We start from the raw sequence: 19505 nt of genomic DNA on the forward strand, positions 1-19505 counted from the left end.
CCGCTGCTACTGAATACTGATTATTGCACTGGACGAAAGTCACAAAACCAATAAACGAAACCCTAATCTATGAGAATTATTGAAGCAGCGATTTTATATTTTATTTTTTGAAAATTGAGGTTGTAATAAGACAGCTAATTTTTCTACTGCTCATCTGCAAACGTTGGCTGGGAAGCATTGTAAAAAGTAGAAGCTAGCTTTTTCTCTTATGGTTTTAACTTTTACCGATCTGTGATTACTTGGATTTACATGGAGTTAAAAGTCATGCTAATCGGACGATCAGCTTTTGGATGAGTAGGCTTTTAGGTGTGCATGTCTACGAAAATGACAGAAGCTAAGCTATGCATGTGTATGAGCCTGTGACGGTGAGGAGGAAAGAGATAGGTCTATCCATGCTGTACGTCCACTTCCGGATATCAGGAAGAAATGCTTCCATTGCTGTCTAGATTTGGCCTGCATTTGTCCATCTCCATAAACAAAACAAAAAAACTTGATAGCTCAAGAGAAACCATATGCATGGAAGATCATTTGGGCCTTGAGATATAAAGCCCAAGATCCATTGACTATTTGACTACACAAATGGACTGTCAAAATTCCGTCTTATGACAGACACTGTCCATGTCCAAATCCAAGATCCCAAATAAAACGCTCCTCCCCTCAGAAGCTGAATCTGGTCGCACCGGTTGTCTTCTCGCAGACGAACAAGCCGTTTGAATTCCCAAACAAGACAAAGATTCCATTTTCCCAATCACTACAATATGAGCGACCACAAGGCGGCAGCTGCACCACCAGCACCTGATCACCCACCACCACCATCTCACTCCCAAGACTACGCTCCATACCCTAAGCTTGACCTCAATGACGTCGCTCCGCCTCCCCACTCCGAAACTTGGACCTCCGTCTCCATCGCCTCTGAACCGCCGAAATCGGAGGGTCCGCCGGTGCAGCCACCTGTGCCGCCGCCTGTGTCTCCACCGGTGTCCGATCCGGTGGTTCAAGCCGAGGCTCGCGGTCCCATCCCCGGCGACGCCGCCACCTCCATGCCGGCGGAATCCAATCCCTACGTTGCCACTCCTGCGCCGCCTCCCCCCTCCTCCGTCAAGAGTGAGTAACCAACCAACACTTGTGTGTTCGATTCTTTGATATGTTAGGGTTTTTTCTTGAGGAAATGATGAATTTGTGAGTGTTACTATGGCGGTTGGAATATGACGATTGGTTTGTGTCGTATTGTATTGTATTGTATCGTTTGTTGTGGTTATTAGAGTCGATGGATTCAGTGAAAGATGCGCTTGGAAAATGGGGAAAGAAGGCTGCGGAGGCCACCAAGAAGGCTGAGGATCTTGCTGGCAACATGTGGCAACACTGTAAGTATTCAACTCCTGTTTAATTAACTGGTTATTTTGAGTGTTGTGTTTTTAATATGAATTTGCAATGATAATTGTTTTGTGCATGCACTAAAATCTGTATTAGCCAATGTGATTGATTGCCACGACCGGAGGTTATTTCTAGGCTGTTAAATTGCGGTCTTTGTGTTTTTATGAAACGATTAAGCAATTGCATAAAATTCTAAGTGTAGCAGTCTGGTTTGTGCATAGAAGAGGGAATGGTGTCAATATTGCGTGTTGGGAGTAGGGAATCAGGAATGGTGTTTTAAGTTGAGTGGATGTTAGAGTTAGGAATTTGCCTCTAGATTACGTTTTCACTGACTTCGTGATTGCTACATCATCATCATGAGTCTTCATTTTTGTGACTCTTCTTAATTGGACATTTAGTTCTAATTGCAGCGGTTATAGTAGGACCCAAGGTTCTAAAAGAAGCTAAACGCTAGTCGGGCGGCGGAATGGGGCCTAGGGGCTAGGCAAGGCCTAGGCAGACTAGGCAAATTTAAGTAAACTTATTATATATCGTATAAATAAGTGCTTTATTTATACTTAAAAAATACATAATTGTATTGGGATACAAAAATTGAAAAATAGAATGACATATAGATGAGAAAGCATTAGAACATATTGAAAACATGGAAACCAAAATATAATGAATGCTCATCAAAGTATTCCACAAGTCTCTTACAATTTATTAAAAAAAAAAATGCAAAATTAAAGTCATCTATTTTCTGTTTAAGTGAGATTTGCAACATAAGTGGGTGCCTAGACGTGCTAGGTGGGTGCCTAAGTATGTCTAGGCACATTTTCTTAATTTTCAAACGCCTACGGATTAATCGGGGCAGTTGCTAGGCAGAGATTTTTAGAACAGTGGTAGGAACGATGAATCTCTGATGATTTATGGGTTTTGTAGTAGTTTTTCTACTGTTTTTTTTAGTGAGAAATAATGGATGTAGTGCTGTTTCCCTGAACTAGTGAAGACAGGACCGAGTTTTGCTGATGCTGCTGTGACAAGAATTGCTCAGAGCACTAAAGTACTGGCAGAAGGTGGTTATGAGAAGATCTTTCGACAAAATTTTGAGACTGTCCCAGAGGAGCAACTTCAAAAGACATTTGCTTGCTACTTATCTACATCTGCTGGTCCAGTAATGGGAACTCTATTTTTGTCATCAGCGAAGCTTGCATTTTGCAGTGACGATCCTCTTTCATACAAAGTAGGTGACCGGACTGAATGGAGCTATTATAAGGTATAGTGAATTACTTTTGTTTGCTCATTGCTATTGCACCAATTGTCACCTTTTTGGAGTTACGACTTAGGAGCCATTTATGCTTCCCAATGGTGATGGTGCAGTTTGAATTCCTCTCAGATTTTTCCCTTGCATAATACATTACTTGTTATTTATAATAGGGGACTATTATTGGCACGTCAAAATTCTCATTTTGTACTCCTAACAAGTGTATACTTCTTTCTAAATATGGAAAGTTTGGAGTGCAAAATGAGAAATTTGAAGTGCCAATAACAATTCCTTTGTAATATAGAGGAAGTTACCTAACTTCTTGAGGTTAGTGATATTAAAGAAACTTCCGCTCTGTTGGAGAAGTTATACTAATCTCGTGTTTTGGTAGGTCTAAAATAAATTTTACCGCTGAGGTAGTTTATAATTGAAAATAGAGATTTCACTTCCCTGTTGAGTTTAATCTGAAAGATATAGAGGTGATGATAAACATACAAGTGATCAGCTTTTTTCATAAATCCCCAAGGGAGATTAATTTAATTTCAAATTAAGAAGGAGGTTTCTGTAATTCCACCTAACCTCAGGGACAGGTACATGTAATCTATAGGTTTCTTGTTATGTTGTAGTAGTAATTGCCTCCAATTATGTATTCCAGTTAGGAGCTAGTAATGATTTCAAGTTGAGTGACTCGGTATTTCTTCTGTTTATAATAAGTTCCAAGAGGTGTCATTACATTTCAAGTAGTGTCGACCACGTGTTACACACAGGTAGGTAGTGTCACATACACTAATTAACATAGCCAGGCCATTCCCCCAACCATATTTTAGCTTAGTGCTTGTGTAACTATGACCTTGTGAGCAATATATCCTGTAGTTAATATTTTACCCCCAACCTATAGGTTGAGATACAATTCAGTTGTTGGTTTTACCTGAAAAGGAAATCATGTTTCATGCAGTAATAAGGATCTAACACAACCTTTGACCATGACAATCTAAATGCTGGGTTAGGTAACTCAACCTTGTGTTGCTTTGTATGAACAGTTATTAAAAGAAACATGCTATTTGTATGATGTCACTTTACGTTAATTTGTCGTCGTTTTCTGTTCCGACTCTAATCTTTGCTAGATTTTGCTTAGTATTGCTATCACAATACATATTGTCAGGTTGTATTCTATCACTTCCTTATATTGCTTTGTGGTCGTTAAAGGCCTGATTGCATCCATTCTTTTGGATATTATTAGTGGGTTGGAATTGAATGTTTCTTTTGAAATGTGTAGGTGTAGCTATTGTTTGATGGTTTTGGTGTGGTGCTGGACTTTAATGGGTCAATCTCGGCAAGGGCTACAAATTTTTTAACTAGATATTATAGGAACTCTAACATTAGTCGTGAGATACCTAGTCATAACTTATATGTTGAGACTTGAGTGTAGAATTTTTTTGAGGTGGGAAGGCTGCTGCTCGAGAATGATGTAATAATGAAAAGCAATAGGAATACATCTAAAAGGATTCTTCCTTTTTAGGTTAAACTTGAGTGATATTAGTAGGTGGAAAGGTTTAAAGTGTTTAGTGATTGAATTTTCTTTTAGGTTGAACAGAGGATGAAAGGATTTATATTAATTGAAATTTGAAAGTATTGGCCAAGCAAGTTAATGGGTGAATAGAACATCTTGAAAATCATTTACTGGGATTTGGGAACGATCCTATATTTTGATTTCTTCCCTTTAGTTGTCTAATTGCTGCTGAACCCGTGCTTGTTTTGGCTAACTATCAAAATCTAGTTATTGTCATTGTTAATTGTAGATGGTGCACTTTGACAATCCTTGTAAGAGAGAGGATCTGTTTTTCTAAACACAAATCTTTTTCCAAATATGCTTTTAACAAGCCAGCTATTTCTTTGACACATTTTTCAGCATGTCCACTACATTTCTGTCATCTACGTATCATTATAAAGCCAAACCGTACGGAAAATGCCATGCTTTCTAATTTAAGGGTTACAAGAAGTGAAATCAAAGCTTTATATGTTTTCATCATTTTAAAATGTTTTTTTTGTTAGCTAGAACATAAGCTGGTATGATTCCATGTCATATGTAGGTGATTATTCCGTTACATCAGCTGAAGGCAGTCAATCCATCAACGAGCAAAGTGAAAGCAGCTGAAAAGTACATCCAGGTCGTCTCTGTTGACAACCATGAGTTTTGGTTCATGAGCTTTGTGCACTACGATAGTGCTGTGAAACATCTTCAAGAAGTAGTGCAGCCGCACCCTCAGAGTCAGCCCCAGAGCGCATAACGAGTGTAAGCCCCAATTATTTGCCATGTCACCGAAGAGGCATAATGTTGGAAAAACATCTATGTAGATGTATTATCTCCGGAATATGGTTTCCATGAGCTATAATGTGAATGTTGTATGTATTTTTGTTCCTGTTGGTGGAATTGCTGTGCTATGTTTCTTGTCGGAACCCACAGATTGCAGCTTTACTTTTCCATTATAGCGATTGACGGAATTTGGGACGTTGGAGGTTTAAGTCGAGTCTATTTGTTGTAAATGACATTTGTGATTATCTACATGATATTTTCAGACTATTATTTTGTTGAGAATTCAGTGTGAATGAATGAAAACTTGCATATTCTGAATGTAAGCAATTTTGTTTTCTATAGAACTACTAAGTGAGGAAGATGACTATAGCTTGGCATTTCCACCATTTGGTGGCTTTAGATGTAAGAGTGGACTTGTGGCAGTTATTATTCACTTAAATAGTAAATTGTAATGGCTTTCCGCTACCGCTCCTTACCAATTGTGATTAGCATGACGGTTACTATTTACTAATTATTTAATGGACGATTAATTTAGAATAGGTTGTTATGATTATGTTACTATAGTAGTTACTCTTCATCCATTGTGAATAGTAACTGTCATGGATTTGGATTTGGATTTGCGGCTAGAATCGACCCGGTAGCTGCCAAGGCTCCATCTACCAGCCATGGCAAAAAATGATGGGTGGACTTGCTCTAAGACCTAGTCTGGACTGTGGTCCTTGAGGTCCATTTTTTCGAAACTACATCATGTATTGACCCAGGCCTACACCTGCACCTGCAAGGCATACACTTAGACTTGGGGTCAAGCTTTAGCCCATAGCTTGGCCAGAATTTTTTCTTGAAGATTGACCAATGTACCTAGTAGGGTCCACCATTTGGTTAATCAGAGAGACAAGGATTGTTTGCCCTCCACTTCTGGTGCCCTTACTGTGCCCTCCTGTTTGTGTGATCACGGTTAAGCCACGTTAATATTTTATATTACTATTCATTTTTGTCTTATTATATCTATAAAAAAAATAATATAAAATGTTGACGTGACTTAACCGTGACCACACAAAACAGGAGGGCACGGGGAGGGCACCGGAAGTGGAGGGCAGACAATCCTTGTCCTAATCAGAGAACTTTCATTGTGCGAGTACACTATTGTGTAACGTTTTGTGTCAACAATATAATATTATTTTTCTTTTTACATGGTGTTATATAATTGGCATGGATTGCCACGGTGTCATTACACTTGCAATAACGTCTTGTGTCAAAGGTATTCTCTAAGTGTAAGTTTCGTTTTACACAGTGTTATATTATTGGTAGGGATCGCCACGGTGTCATGTTTATAATCGAGAAACTTTTAAAGTGTTTTTGTCAAACGCTCCTTTTAAACATTTCAAAAACACCACCAAACAAACTTTATTTTTTTTTTTTTAATTTCTCATTTTTGGCTGAAGATAGCTATGCTTCACCACCACATTATGAACCTGACATTACAAGTACATAGACCAGTAATACTAATAGGGGATAAGATAATCAGAAGGAAATAATTTCACTTCATAGACATTCTTCTAATTTTATAGCCGTTAAATTGAGCAACTAAAATAAAATTAACCATTAAAATTAACAGGGAATATGCGTAGTGTAAAAAATGGCGTGCTGAAATCATTGCCCGTGAGATAATGCATTTCCACAACTGCATAAACTGCTCTGATTCTCTGAAGACTGAGGCATCGTGGAATTGTGTGGTTATGAAAGGAGCAAACACGTCCAAGGCAGCAGGAAAAATTAAGCCTTGAGTTGACATTATTTAGAAAAATGAAAAGAAAAAGGCGAGAGTGAGTGAGTGAGTGCGTGAGTGGGGGTGGGTCACTGTTCTCTTCTATGCACCGACAGTCACGGATTATGGAGGCATGATAAGTTGTCAGTCCAAATGAGGAAATAATAAGTGATTGGACAAATGGACACTCTCTTTTTTTAGTCTTTCAAATTTGAAGTCACTTGAAACACAAGTTACTTTCTTTCTTTTGTTTTGCCCTCAATTTAATCAAAACCAAATGCAATGCAAGCAAACATGGGCCACTCTACTTCCACTTTCCCTTCCCCAACAACTTACTCCACTTCTCTCTATCTCCGGCTTTATATGTCTTTCTTTTCTTCTGAGAAAAAAGATAATTAGGAGTAGTATGTGTGCGTATGATCATTGATCGCTTAACAATCAAATCACGATTGAGGCCCTTTGAAATGCATATGAAAACACCAAGCTTGATATTTAAGTGGCTATGAGTATTTGTCTTTACGCTCGATGTTCTAAATCCGGTTTGTATCTTTTGGGAAGAAATGTGTATATACTATAGGTGTGATTCAATTTAGATTATGTGTATATACGATATATTTCATTGATCACTTAAATAAAAACTATTTTTATTATGCTTTTAGAATAATCAACTATAAAATATACCAGTCAACTGTTTGATAAACTGTATTTTAAAAACGATGCGGGTATGAATAGCAGTGTAAAAGTATTTGATAAAATTTAATATAAAAAATGCTATAACTATGTATATGATAACAATGGACATATTGGTAGGGGTGGTGGCTACGATGGTGGTGGTGATGGTAGTAATAATGGTGAGAGTGATAATAGGGGTTGTGGCGATGCTTGCAGTGACAAACGATGGTTATAAAAGTAATACCAAACGAGACTTAAGTATGACATTTTTACATATATTAAGAAGTTACTTTATTGAAAATATGTCCATTTCTTACGATAAAAAAAGGAATTGTTTAAACTCATTTTTAACAGTAAATGCATGCAAAGTCTCCCAATCGAGCCTACATATATCAACAATCAGGAATCATAATCACTCGTTCGTGGATGCGCACTTTAGTTACTGGAACACTTTTCTTCTTTTACCACAAACAAAATACATACAATGATGTTTCTCGTTTATATATAAAACCGATATAAACAAATATATATTAGCTGTAATGTCAGTCCCATTTGTATTTTGTGATCAGATCCTTGGATAGAGAGGCAAACAGATGGAGAGCCCACCTGTTTAGAATAAAGCAGCAGCAGCAAGTAACACGAGCTCACACAATTTTTCCAACACCTTCAACCCTCCTCTCCACCACTTACGTAACTATTTATTTCTTTAATCAACATATATTTTCACCATTGTATTTTTATACATCAATACGACATGCTTGCATGTTTGATATGTTGGAAATATATAGGATATATATTGTTAGGGTTTGTCGAGAATGTGATTTTCTGGTCCAAATCATTTATTTCTTAGATACAACTTCAAAGATATTTCAATATATCATGTATATATGTGTGCCTTCTCCTGTATAAATGATTCTTCTACGTTGTAGTTAACTTTACTTGCAGACACAATATCGACAACCATATCCACCACATATTGACAATTTTAAGTTCGTAGGATCAACAATATCAATGACAAATCCGCCTATAAAGAAAATTCAATACTTGTTTGTCTACTAACGATGTATATCTTATTTAAAGGTACATATATGCAGATATTGGAAGTGTGTAATTATTCCACGATATCGTTCAACATAATGATATATTGTGAATCTGACCTAATGATTATGCTGGCTCTTGAGGATGGTGGTGCTCTACATTTATACATACAGTACTCTCTTTGGTTAAGTACTTCAAACTGGAAGAGAGCTTGCAGTGAAAACTGTCAAGAAATAGACCAATTATTTAAGAAGATCATCAAGCGCTAGATTAACTAAAATTTAGAGTATTATAGAACGTAATTGTTTCTGTGATTTCTATAAAATAAGAATTGGAATTAAAAAATTTTTGGTTCATAAAATTTTTAAAAGATTAATTTTTGTCGTGTTAATTAACTGTCAAGAAACTAATTAGGTCTTGGAAACTTATATTGTAGACAGCGTACTCGTTCAGTTGTTCATGCAACTTAATTTCGTCGACCAGATTCTTGGTCAGCGTGAACATATCAATTAGGAACTTGAGATTGAACTGCTAAAATTAATCAGAGAAAACATAAAATATTCATATATTCCAATTCGGTAGCTGCTAAAATTAAGGCTTTCCACGATCAACTCTTTACTCTTTTAATTGGTAAAGAACTTTTGCCCTCTTAAAGTAAAACCCAAAATAATTTATGGCTCATTTCCTTCACATTTTTTTTTATCAATGTGAGTGGGGTATTTAAACTACATACTTCTTCTAACTATGGAAGAAAATAATCACTAGATCAATAATTAGTTGGTTTTTTTTAATATTTAATTGACTATACTTGTTCGGGCGTAGTCCACAGACTTGTAAAAAAAAACTTTTGTCTAAGTTACTAGCTAAAGAGAATTTTGATAATTAATCGAGACGAGAGAAACATGAATACAATTTTTTTAGTATTAGCAATATTCCGCGCTAATTTATACTGACCTACATAAGAATGCAATGTATCTTCTGACCAATAAATAAATATATCGATCATTTACGATTAGGAAAAAAAGAAGAAAGTTATAACACTACGCGTAAAAGATAAGCTAAACAAACTAACAAGTGTAAAAGATCGCTAGAACAAAAAGGTGGTCAACTAAACATGTTCTAGTAATGTAGACTTATAACACCACGTCGCACTGTACTATGTCATGTTGCCGTTACATGCATTTAATTAATTTTCGAAATTACAAAAGCAACAAAAGAAATTCCTTTTTCTTTTGTCAAAAATGAAAATAGAGATAATAAAACAAATCCAATGCATGAGATCACATGTGTCCGGTAAGCTCAGAAATCGGTGAAATTTTATCAGCTTCTTTCAGTTTTCAGCTGGAAGCGTCCAGAGATTAATGCAGTATGAAGGTTGAGCCAAAATTACTAAGAGAGAGAAAGTGATATGAGAGAGAGAGAGAGAGAGAGAGAGAGAGAGAGAGGGTCAAGCTAAGATAAGGCGGTGATCATGGAAGAAAATAAGGATAAGATGACAAATGTGGATGAACTTCCAGAAACCCAAACCGCAGAAGTAATCCAGAATAATAAATTAAATTTAATAAACAAAACAAAAATAGAGAGCAGCTTTCAGCTTTGCTTTGCTTTGCATGCTTATTAGTATTACACGTTTAGACTGCAGTTTTAGGAATTCTCTGGTCTTTAATCATATGATTAATGAGAGTTCATTAATTAATCACAACCCAGTTTAGCTTAAGTTATGTAAGCTTTCCCTCTTATGTTGGTTTTCTCCTCTTCTTTTTTCTATTGTTTTACTCGAAATTGAAAACTGCCCTAAACGGCATTTCGTTTTGGATTTTTAGGGCAAATGTTATATCTCAGTAAGAACATGTGCACTGCGTAAAACATGTCAGAACAAGTTAATGTTGGTCTTAATCAGTATATATATTAGCTAATTAGCACCAAATCCAGATACTAATAACACTAATTAATTAGTTAGACGAAAGGAAGTTTAGTTAGAACCAAGTGATGAAACCCTAGCTAACCAAGCTTACCATGCTAATTATTTCAAAAAACAGACAAAAAACAAAAACAAAAAGAAAAAGCTTAGCCTGTTAATTAAATCATCATTGATAATCAGCACTAAAGTAAAGAAAATCATCACTCTACTTGCATGATCATGAATTAAGGGTACTAAAGCTAAAGATTAATCATAACACGATCATAATTTAATTAATTAACTGGGTAATTAGTACACTGCAAGACCTCTCTTCTCTCTGAGCTAGCTACCTAGCTAAGCTAAGTAGGCATTAAATGGAATAAAATTTGATTAATTAGGGCACTAATTTCTTACCAAGAGTGTGCTTGTTGTTGTGCATCCAAACCTTGAACACATGGCGCTTCACTCCGGTCTCTTCGCAAAACTCCTCAATCGCTGCTTCTTCATGTTTCTGAATTCTCCACCCAACTTTCTCCGCGAACTCCAGCATCTTCTCCTTCTGCTCCTGCGTGAACTTTGTCCGGTGTCTCTTCTTGCTCATCCCGAATCCTCCTCCGCCTCCACCGCCGCTCGAACTCGGATTCGACACGTCCTCTTCCTCTTCCCTACTATGAGACCCTCCGCCGCCGCCTGATGCAGCAGGCAAGGCCAGTGTCGGCCTTGCATGCGGCGAGGTGATCAGATAGCCAGAAGGTGGCGGCGGTGGGCGATAGTAGCCCGAGGAGAATTGGTGCGGATGGTGGTGGTGGTGAAGGTGGTGGGACCCACCGGCACCCTGTTGGTGATGAATTAACTCGGCCTCGGGCTCCTTGCGGTGGAAGTTGCGGTGGCAATTGCAGGCGGCGCATTTTAAGGCATCGAGGGTGCCCTCGTCTCCCGCAGCGAGAAACTCCCCGCAGCCGTCGAGGGCGTGGCCGCCGATGCCGATGGCGTGGTTCTTGAGGCACTCTCTGTACCTGACCATGGTGGATACGGCAGTGGTGGTCGTGGTGGAGTTGGGTGTTGCGGCGGTTCCCCTTTTTCGAACGATGGAGGCAGCCCCCTCGCCGGTGGGCCCCAATTTGGGCCTGGAACTAGCCGCAACAGAGGCGTAACCTGGTGGCGCCGCCTGCAACTCCATCTCCTCGTCTTGCTCTTCGTGCTCGTCAAATTCCATTCTCTCTCTCTATGTCCTCTCTCTCTCTCTCTCACTCTCTCTCACTCTCTCTGAATTCTTAAGGAGAAGTGAAGATCTACATGGTTGCTGGTGAACCCAATGAACTGATAAAGATGACGATCAACACCAACAACAAAAAAGCTTCCTCAACCGGAGACAGACAAAAGTACATGACCACTGCTAAATGTTGGTTTGTATTACATCCAAGTGTTATGTATGACATAATAGTAAATAATTATTTAGTTTTTTTTTTTTTTAATTTCAAACAACTGTTAATTTTTTTTATATTTTTTTTGTTATCTTGTAAAATGGGTACTTTTTTAGAGGGAGGTGGATTGTCTGCCCTCCTATTTTCATACTCTTTCCATGCCCTCTTGTGATGTATGGTCACGGTTAAGCCACGTCAATATTTCATATTAATTTTTTTTATAGAAATAATAAAACAAAAAGTAATAAGAATTTAAAATGTTGACGTGACTTAACTGTGACCACACAAACATAAAGGCATGAGGAGAGTATGAAAATGGAAGGGCAGACAATCCACCTCCTTTTTAGAGAGGAGAAGATAAGAGGAGGGTGGAGAGTGTGGCCATCAATTCCCCAGTCTTACTCCAAACATTTCCCTTTCATTTACTTTACTTTCTTTTTCTTTTTGTTTTTTATAAAATGATATAATAATTATATTTAATTTATTTAAGTTACGTAAAAGATAGTTTAAAAGTAAGTGGAGAAAATGAAGCACACTGTTTTAATCAACTTGACAAAACTCAAGTTTGTCTTACATTTACTTTAAGTTGCTTTCATTTTATCGTAACTAGTGGTTAGGCGTTCCACAATAGTTTAAGTGATTTGATTCTTATATATAAGAATCAGACAGTCTAAGTTTAATTTCTATAACATTATTGTTAGAGTGATGCGAGTTTGGTATATATGAGTTCTATATAATAATCGTGGGACCATTTTTTTTCTTTTTCTTTAATTTATGATTGGTTGTTCTCTTTTTATTTCTCAAATATGTGTCATTTATTACAAATAAATCACACTATTCATGTGTTTGATATATTGAACCAAAAATAAGAATCACCCACTCGTATATTTTGATCTATTGTATGATTGTGATTTTTATATTATTGACATCACATTCAGTTTTACAGTTACTATGGAAGGCCTTAACTCTTTAAACCTTTCCCAGGTTATTTTCTTTGGGATTTGTTTGGTAGCCTCTGCTTTTTTTTCTTGTCATTTATTCCTTGGGTAATTGTATTGGTAAGAGCATGGAGTTTGATTGGTTGTTTTGGGTTTTTGCGTTTTCCTTTTATGTGGAAACAGTCTTTTGTTTTGTTCTTTTTTATCTTTGTGGTAAAAGTGGGATTAGGATTCACTTTCTCACTATTAGCATGAAAGTAGAAAAAGGAAATGGCAGAGAGTGGGGAATACCCACTTATTAACCAGTATTCTCTCATGGCAGAGACCAGAGAGTGAGGTAGCAAATGTTGCAAGGTTCATGTTTGGAAACAGGGATAAGATATTTGAAGGGATTCAATGCAAATTCAACCCTAAGGACAGTTCTCTCCACTTTGTTGGAAGGCATTGAGTTTACAAGTGTAAGGAAAAAAAAATTAAGGTTAGCTGTTTATTTTATTTTATTTTTTTCAGAACAAAGGATATTGTCTACACTAAGTTAGGAGAGAGGGCTAAGCTTCACAATGAACTAGCAATAATGTGGTTCAAATTTACCTTTAGTGAAAATCGAACTTTAGACCTCTCACTCAAGTGGAGGAATACTACTTGACTGTGGTATTAAATAGCAACAACAAGTTAGTGAGACTTTGCACATTCTTCTAATATAGTCTCAGTAACTGTTTGGTTATTACCTTCTCACCAATAAATAAATTTATTCGTTATTTTCAAATTACAACTAGATAAGAAAAAAAATATAAATTACCTAACAAAAGAAGAGAGATAAATCAATTAACAAAACATAAAAGATTGACTAGAACGAAGGTGTGGTCCACTATGCGTGTTATAGTATGTGTGGACGTATAAAACCACGTCGTATATATCAAGTCATGTTGCCGTTACATACATATATACAATTATTTTTTCAAAATTGAGAAAGCACCAAAAGAAACTACTTTTTCTTAAATAAGAAAATAAAAACAAATCCAGTGCATGACATCACATGAGTACGCTAAGCTTAAATATCAGTGAATTTGATCAGCTTTACTCATAATGCACTAAAAAAATGACGGAAACAATCTTAACCGAACTAAAGTAATCACTAATGAACTAGTTGAGGTTGATTAAGAAATGATTATAAACGTACATAGGACATGTCAATGTAATACCAAGCTTGCACATGCTAAAAGAAACACCACAATTTCTCAATTACAACAAACTCATTAGAAATACAATACAATTTCTCAATCTTGAAAGATCCACATCTAATCAACAAGAAAAATAATACTCACGAGTGCTAAACCTTGAAAGTTGTAGAACCATCGTAAAGGCATCACGAGGAAAACACTGCACCACCCACTATTGGTCTTGCAATTGTCAACAAATTAAGAAGCACTTCTATGAGTCACCACCAATAAATGTAGCTTCCTCCTCATAGTTCTTTCCATGAACACATATGTCCTAGGTTTGAAACTACCCTCCGCCTCCAAATTATTGTAATAATTTCAAACCCTCCCCCTTCCCTTAATAATATTTTTTTTTAAATGCACACAAACTGAAAAGAAAAATGGAAACGACCACCTTATAACTCTGAACAACAATAGCTGCTCAAAGATTCGAGTTTGACTTGTATGTAAGCCGTAAATGCTACAAATTAAATCTCTCATTGACATATTGGGAGAGAGACAACTACAAAGACTCTTTTAGCCAAAGCTAATGAGCGACCACAACTGGAAGATGAAAAATTGAAAATGGTTTCAAGATAGGACAAACAAGGAGGGGAAGAGACCAAATTGGATTCTAGCTAGTTAGCAACTAGGGTTTTTATGCTACTCACTTAAATCTGAACTAATTCAATCTTCACGCTACAAAGGTTGAATCCGATCAAGATCAAATTGGATCCTAGTTCGAATTGAGTATAATGGTTTAGCCCCTCAATATCTATTGCAATTTGACCAACCACAACATATAGAGCACTGACCATTAAAGAAAAAAGCCACATTAATTATGTATATGATGTGCTTAGTTAAATTTTCCAATATATATAAAGTTAATCAATGAATTGAAATATAACGGAAGGTGAGGCAAATCAAATAATTGATCCAGCTAGGCTGGATGTGGATCAAGAACCAAGGGAGAGGTGGGGTTGCTCCTACAATGCTTACTGCTTTAAAGATTGGCTACAGAGGCTGGTGTGATTTGCTGAGGACACTGATTTTACATGGGAAGATTTAAATTGTCGGCATTTTTGGGAGCTGCCTACGTGCCCTCCATTTTCAGACATTATATTCATGTGACGTCTTCTTCTCCCAACAACTTTTAAAACTTATTCGATCCAGCTTTGATTTCTCACGGACTTTATTTACAGTACCGTACTCTCAAGTTTAGAATTTTTCGGCATGCATGGCTGGGTTTAGGGGTCTATAATTTCTTTTTGAAGTAATTAAAGTGAGCTTGAGAGCTAAATTGAATAATTCTTGCTTTCCATGTTCATGGCCCCTGCAAATTTCAAATCAATTAACAGTTCGTAGTTAAGGTGAGCCAAAGTTCTTCCATGGAGTCTGCTCATGGTGGAGGAGTGTATGGCAATTGAAGGTCCCTAACAAATCAAAACACTTTGCGTGGCAGTGCTGCAAAGGAGCTTTAGCGGTCCAACATAATTTGATTAGGAGAAGGATGAGAGTGGAGAATATATATTTGTAGGGTCTGTGGAGAAGAGGATGAGACCCAATTACTGTCCAGACACGTTTAGCTGTCCAACATTGGCCATGGTCCCTGCAAATTTCTCATATAAAAAAAATTGAATAATACTTGGGTTTCCGACATGGGGATTGCACATATTTTATCTTTTACAGTAACGTTCTTCACTATATAAAAATCATAATTTCGACATCTCAATTTTTTAATCTTCATTTAAAATCATTCATACAAAAAAATTATTTGAAGCAGAGATCGTTTATCATCCAAATGTATTAAATAAATGGATGATTCATCATGAATATGTTACTTAGTAGTTGGTACTCACACTGTTGATTTGTTCCATACATTTGGATGATGACACGATTTTCCAATTCGAATGATTTTTTGTAAAAATGATCTTCAAATGAAGGTTAAGAAGTTAAATTATCCGAATTATAAAATTTTATACGGTTAATATTCGTTACTCAAAAGAAGAATATTTGCATTCCCCAAAGAAAACGCAAATATTATTTAAAAAATAAATCATATAGGACCAATAGAATGGAAGGAAACACATACATAGACCCACCAAATTAAAAAGAAAATAGACTTTCCCAAAGTCTTAAAAAAAAACTCCTTCCCATTTCCTTTTGCATAGTAATGAAGTATAAACTATAAAGTTGAAAACAACCCTTGGGCTGTCTTTGCTAATTTTCTGTATTCCTAGCTTTGGCCTAGTTTCCATCCCTCATGTTTTTGTTAGTTTCCTCCGAAGTCAAAGGTAAATAGATTTGCCAAAAGCTGTTGTTGAGGTTGAATCATACTACTAGCGTTTTTCCTGTGGTAATCTGTTCCAATATTAATGTCACAGCCCGTCCCGAGATTTTCTTATTAAGGACGTGAAATGACGGATTTACCATTAGCGGGTATTAAGGTATGTGTGTGTGTGACGCTATTTGGATTAACTTTATATAAGTTTTGGAAAAAATATATTTAAGTTGGGATGGATTAAAATTAATGGTTTTGTAAATTTGTGTGGTTAGGGTTTGATGTTGGGTTTGTTTGGAGACCACACACACACCCTCGGGACATTTCCCTTTTCCTCCCCCTCTTTCCCGTGTCTCTCTCCATCCTCCCTCACGACTCTCACTCTCTCTCTCACCCCGATCGTACGGACCAACACCAAAACCCCCTGAAACTTCATAGATCGAGGATTTTGAAGACACCATCGTGCTCGTGAGGACTCTACGAACTCAACCACACCCATTTCAGGTAAGAAATCTTTCGATTTCACGTCGAAACCATAAGCACCGATTTTGGCACTGTTCATGAACTTGGTGTTGGTTGATTTTTAGGTCAATCCAAGCTTATAGTGAGCTTAGGGAGGTTCTAAGGAAGCTCGGGGACGTTCGTTTGGAAGTTTTGGACGTCGGGATCACCACGTTCAAAGTTGGCCGGTTTTCGTGGGATTTCTTCGGTGAGGTTTCGAAGTTTTTAGAGCCTTAAAGTAGTATAGCGTGAAACTTCATGTTTGGGGCTTCATTTTGATATAAAATACGAAGAAAACGGTTGAGAAACGAAGGAGAACAAGAAGTTTTAAAACTCGCCGGAATCCGGCCACCGGAAAAACCAGTCCGGCGACTGGTTGGGGAAGATGACGCGCGTGGGGGGCGCGTGTGTCCGTGCGTTCCCTGGCGCGTGGGGGCCCGTGTGACACCAAAAAATTAATCTAAAAATTTCTCGACGTCCGTGACGTCAAGTAGGTCGATGTGGTATATTCATATACCCAAATTGAGCATAGTATGAGAAGTTATTTCGAATTGTTGGTTATATGTTTAAATTAACGTTCTTATAGTTGTTTCGCATATAGGTGACACCTATCCCGAGGACGAGCGCATCCAGGGACGTCACGGGGGTTACGACCCATCGACTTATCAGTGAGTGGGCAGTTTTGTTTTCGTATTACCTATATACAATTGTTTTTCCCAGAAAATGCGTTTATATGAAAATTATGATTTAAATTGCCATGCATGCAAATGTTGAGATATTTAGTTTGATAATTGATGCATATATATGTTAATTGACGCGGTGGACACACATGTGAGTTTTTATATTATTCAGATGAGTTATTTTATGAGAATTGCATTGAAAGCTCATAACCTGCACCCTAGGTGTTAGTGCTTATATTATTATTCACCACACCGCACGCTCGTCTTGGATCCAAGTAGGTGGATGTCGTACAGACCATGTGAGGGTTCCGACATGCTAGTCGTATAGATCACTAGATGTGATTCTGACTAGTGGGTGACCTTAGTTATGCGCGCTGATGATTGATGAGAGAAGCACTAGAGCGTATTTATACACCTTTCATCGTACAGACTACTATACGTAGTTCCGAGTGATGTGCAGTGTAGTGCGGTACAGGTCACAGTTGGTGACTCCGGCAGGGCCGTATAGGTCACTGTGGTGACTCCGACTGAGTGGGATGTTGAGCTTTAGAATCAGCCGTACAGGACCATTGTAGGGTCTCCGGTTGATTTATTATTTCACCTGATTGATATTGATGCATTTCTGATTATATTTGGCATGGCGTGGCATATTATTTCTGAGATGTTATGTTGATGGATATGAGCTGAGTTTTGATGATATGTGTATATATATGTTTATATACTATTTTTCTGGGAAAGTATACAGGTTTTACGGTGAGGGGTTAGAAATGTTTTAAACGAAATGTTTTGGAAAATCTTTGATTTTACTGACCCACTCATCTTTGTTTTGCGCCCCTCTAGGTTCTAGTTAGCGGTTGGTGGTTCTCGTGGTCTTTTTCGGCATTCTGACAGACGTTCTGCATGTAGGACTCACCTGCGGGTGATGTATTTTATTTTGGTCCTACTTGACTGCACTTAAACCTATGCTCTGAATTTTTGTGTTTACCTTATAACTCATCCTTTTATTCTAGTAGGTGGTTCTACTAGAGATTGGTTTGAATTCCTTCATATTCTGTTATATCTTGCTTCCGTGTCGCACTTTTGGTTACGTCACGCTCACGTGACGGCCAGCACGCCTTGATCCTCTGGGTCGGGGTGTGTCAGTTTGGTATCAGAGCCTAGGTTGCAGTCCTGTATAATTGTTAATGCTTTAATGATCTTTTGATGTTTTCTGTCAGAATTATGCCGCATCGTAGAGAGCGTAGGGAGTCCCGCCGTACTCCTGACCCTAATTTCCCGGATATCGTTCAGTTGGGGGAAGCAATGGCTCAGGCTTTTCAGAATGTAATTCGTCCTCCTCCCCCACCTCAGATGACACCCCTGGAGACCATGTACAATTTGAAACTGGATCGTTTTATGGGTAATGAAGGTCACGAGGGGGCAGAGAAATGGCTAGATCATATTGAAAAGACATTTCAGGTGATGCAAAGTCAGGGGAACTTTCCGGCTGATAGGTGGGTTGAGACCACTACCTGGTTTTTGGGTCGAGAGCCGGCAGGTTGGTGGAGGAATCAGACGCAGTTTATGTCCCCAGCTATGGCATCTGATTGAGAAGTATTTAAAGATAATTTTAAGAAAAGATTTGTTCCCCCAGAGTATATTGATCGCAAGAAACAAGAATTTACTCGATTGAAACAGAAGAATATGACAGCTCATGAGTACTACAGAAAGTTTACTGATTTGTCTCGTTATGACCCTGATACAGCTGGTAATTAGGGAGAGATGCTTCGACGTTTCAAGTTGGGATCTAAGAAAAAGTGGCGGACTTTTGCCAGTGCACTTCCCTGCGCCGATTATCATGAGTTTTTCGAGATTTTGGCTAGGATGGAGGACTCTGATAATCTTCCCAGTGAGAGTGAGGATGACGAGGACAAGAATGATGGTCAGAAGAAGGATGATAAAGGTAAGGGTATCTCTATTCCGAGACCTCGTAAGACGCATAATTTTAAGAAGAGTGGGGCGAGTTCGAGTTCTTCTAGTGATGGATATAGTATTACTGGCCCGAGGAGAGGTGGTGGTAGATTTTCTGGTGGGCCCAGATTTCAGAGGCAGATGGATTCTGGTGGTGCTGGTGGTTCTGGCGCTCCGTGGTGCCGCCGTTGTAATTTTCGTCATCATGGTGAGTGTAAGAGAGGTA

The 19505-nt window shown here is 37.8% G+C and overlaps 2 protein-coding genes across 4 annotated transcripts; one reads left to right on the forward strand and one right to left on the reverse strand.

The window, feature by feature from the left end:
* The first annotated feature begins 477 nt into the window (after positions 1–477).
* Positions 478–5198, forward strand: LOC103401962 (GEM-like protein 1). Of its 2 annotated transcripts, none has more exons than XM_008340689.4 (4): positions 478–1104; positions 1263–1364; positions 2358–2629; positions 4708–5198. In XM_008340689.4, the coding sequence occupies exons 1-4, from the start codon at positions 759–761 to the stop codon at positions 4903–4905; spliced, it is 918 nt and encodes a 305-aa protein (XP_008338911.1). In that variant the 5' UTR covers positions 478–758; the 3' UTR covers positions 4906–5198. The 2 variants fall into 2 exon arrangements, with proteins under 2 accessions (XP_008338911.1, XP_028949761.1); XM_029093928.2 differs by having other exon boundaries at positions 616–1104; positions 1278–1364.
* Positions 5199–8321: 3123 nt separating this feature from the next.
* On the reverse strand, positions 8322–11718 carry LOC103401963 (zinc-finger homeodomain protein 2-like). 2 transcript variants are annotated; one of them, XM_008340691.4, is made up of 2 exons: positions 10721–11718; positions 8322–8629 (listed from the first exon to the last, which is right to left on the reverse strand). In XM_008340691.4, the coding sequence occupies exons 1-2, from the start codon at positions 11520–11522 to the stop codon at positions 8601–8603; spliced, it is 831 nt and encodes a 276-aa protein (XP_008338913.1). In that variant the 5' UTR covers positions 11523–11718; the 3' UTR covers positions 8322–8600. The 2 variants fall into 2 exon arrangements, with proteins under 2 accessions (XP_008338913.1, XP_008338912.1); XM_008340690.4 differs by lacking the exon at positions 8322–8629 and adding an exon at positions 9469–9795 and having other exon boundaries at positions 10721–11708.
* Positions 11719–19505: the final 7787 nt, after the last annotated feature.

Source organism: Malus domestica, chromosome 15 (assembly GCF_042453785.1).
Source record: "Malus domestica chromosome 15, GDT2T_hap1".
Taxonomy (NCBI): Eukaryota; Viridiplantae; Streptophyta; class Magnoliopsida; order Rosales; family Rosaceae; genus Malus; species Malus domestica.

Excerpts from the sequence above, each read along its gene's own strand:
- LOC103401962 (XM_008340689.4), top strand. The coding sequence starts at position 759 with ATGAGCGACCACAAGGCGGCAGCTGCACCACCAGCACCTGATCACCCA. Across the intron at positions 1,105-1,262 it reads TCCCCCCTCCTCCGTCAAGA|AGTCGATGGATTCAGTGAAA; the intron begins GTGAGTAACCAA and ends TGTGGTTATTAG. Across the intron at positions 2,630-4,707 it reads CTGAATGGAGCTATTATAAG|GTGATTATTCCGTTACATCA; the intron begins GTATAGTGAATT and ends TGTCATATGTAG.
- LOC103401963 (XM_008340690.4), bottom strand. The coding sequence starts at position 11,522 with ATGGAATTTGACGAGCACGAAGAGCAAGACGAGGAGATGGAGTTGCAG. Across the intron at positions 9,796-10,720 it reads CAACAACAAGCACACTCTTG|TAATTTTGGCTCAACCTTCA; the intron begins GTAAGAAATTAG and ends TCTCTCTCTTAG.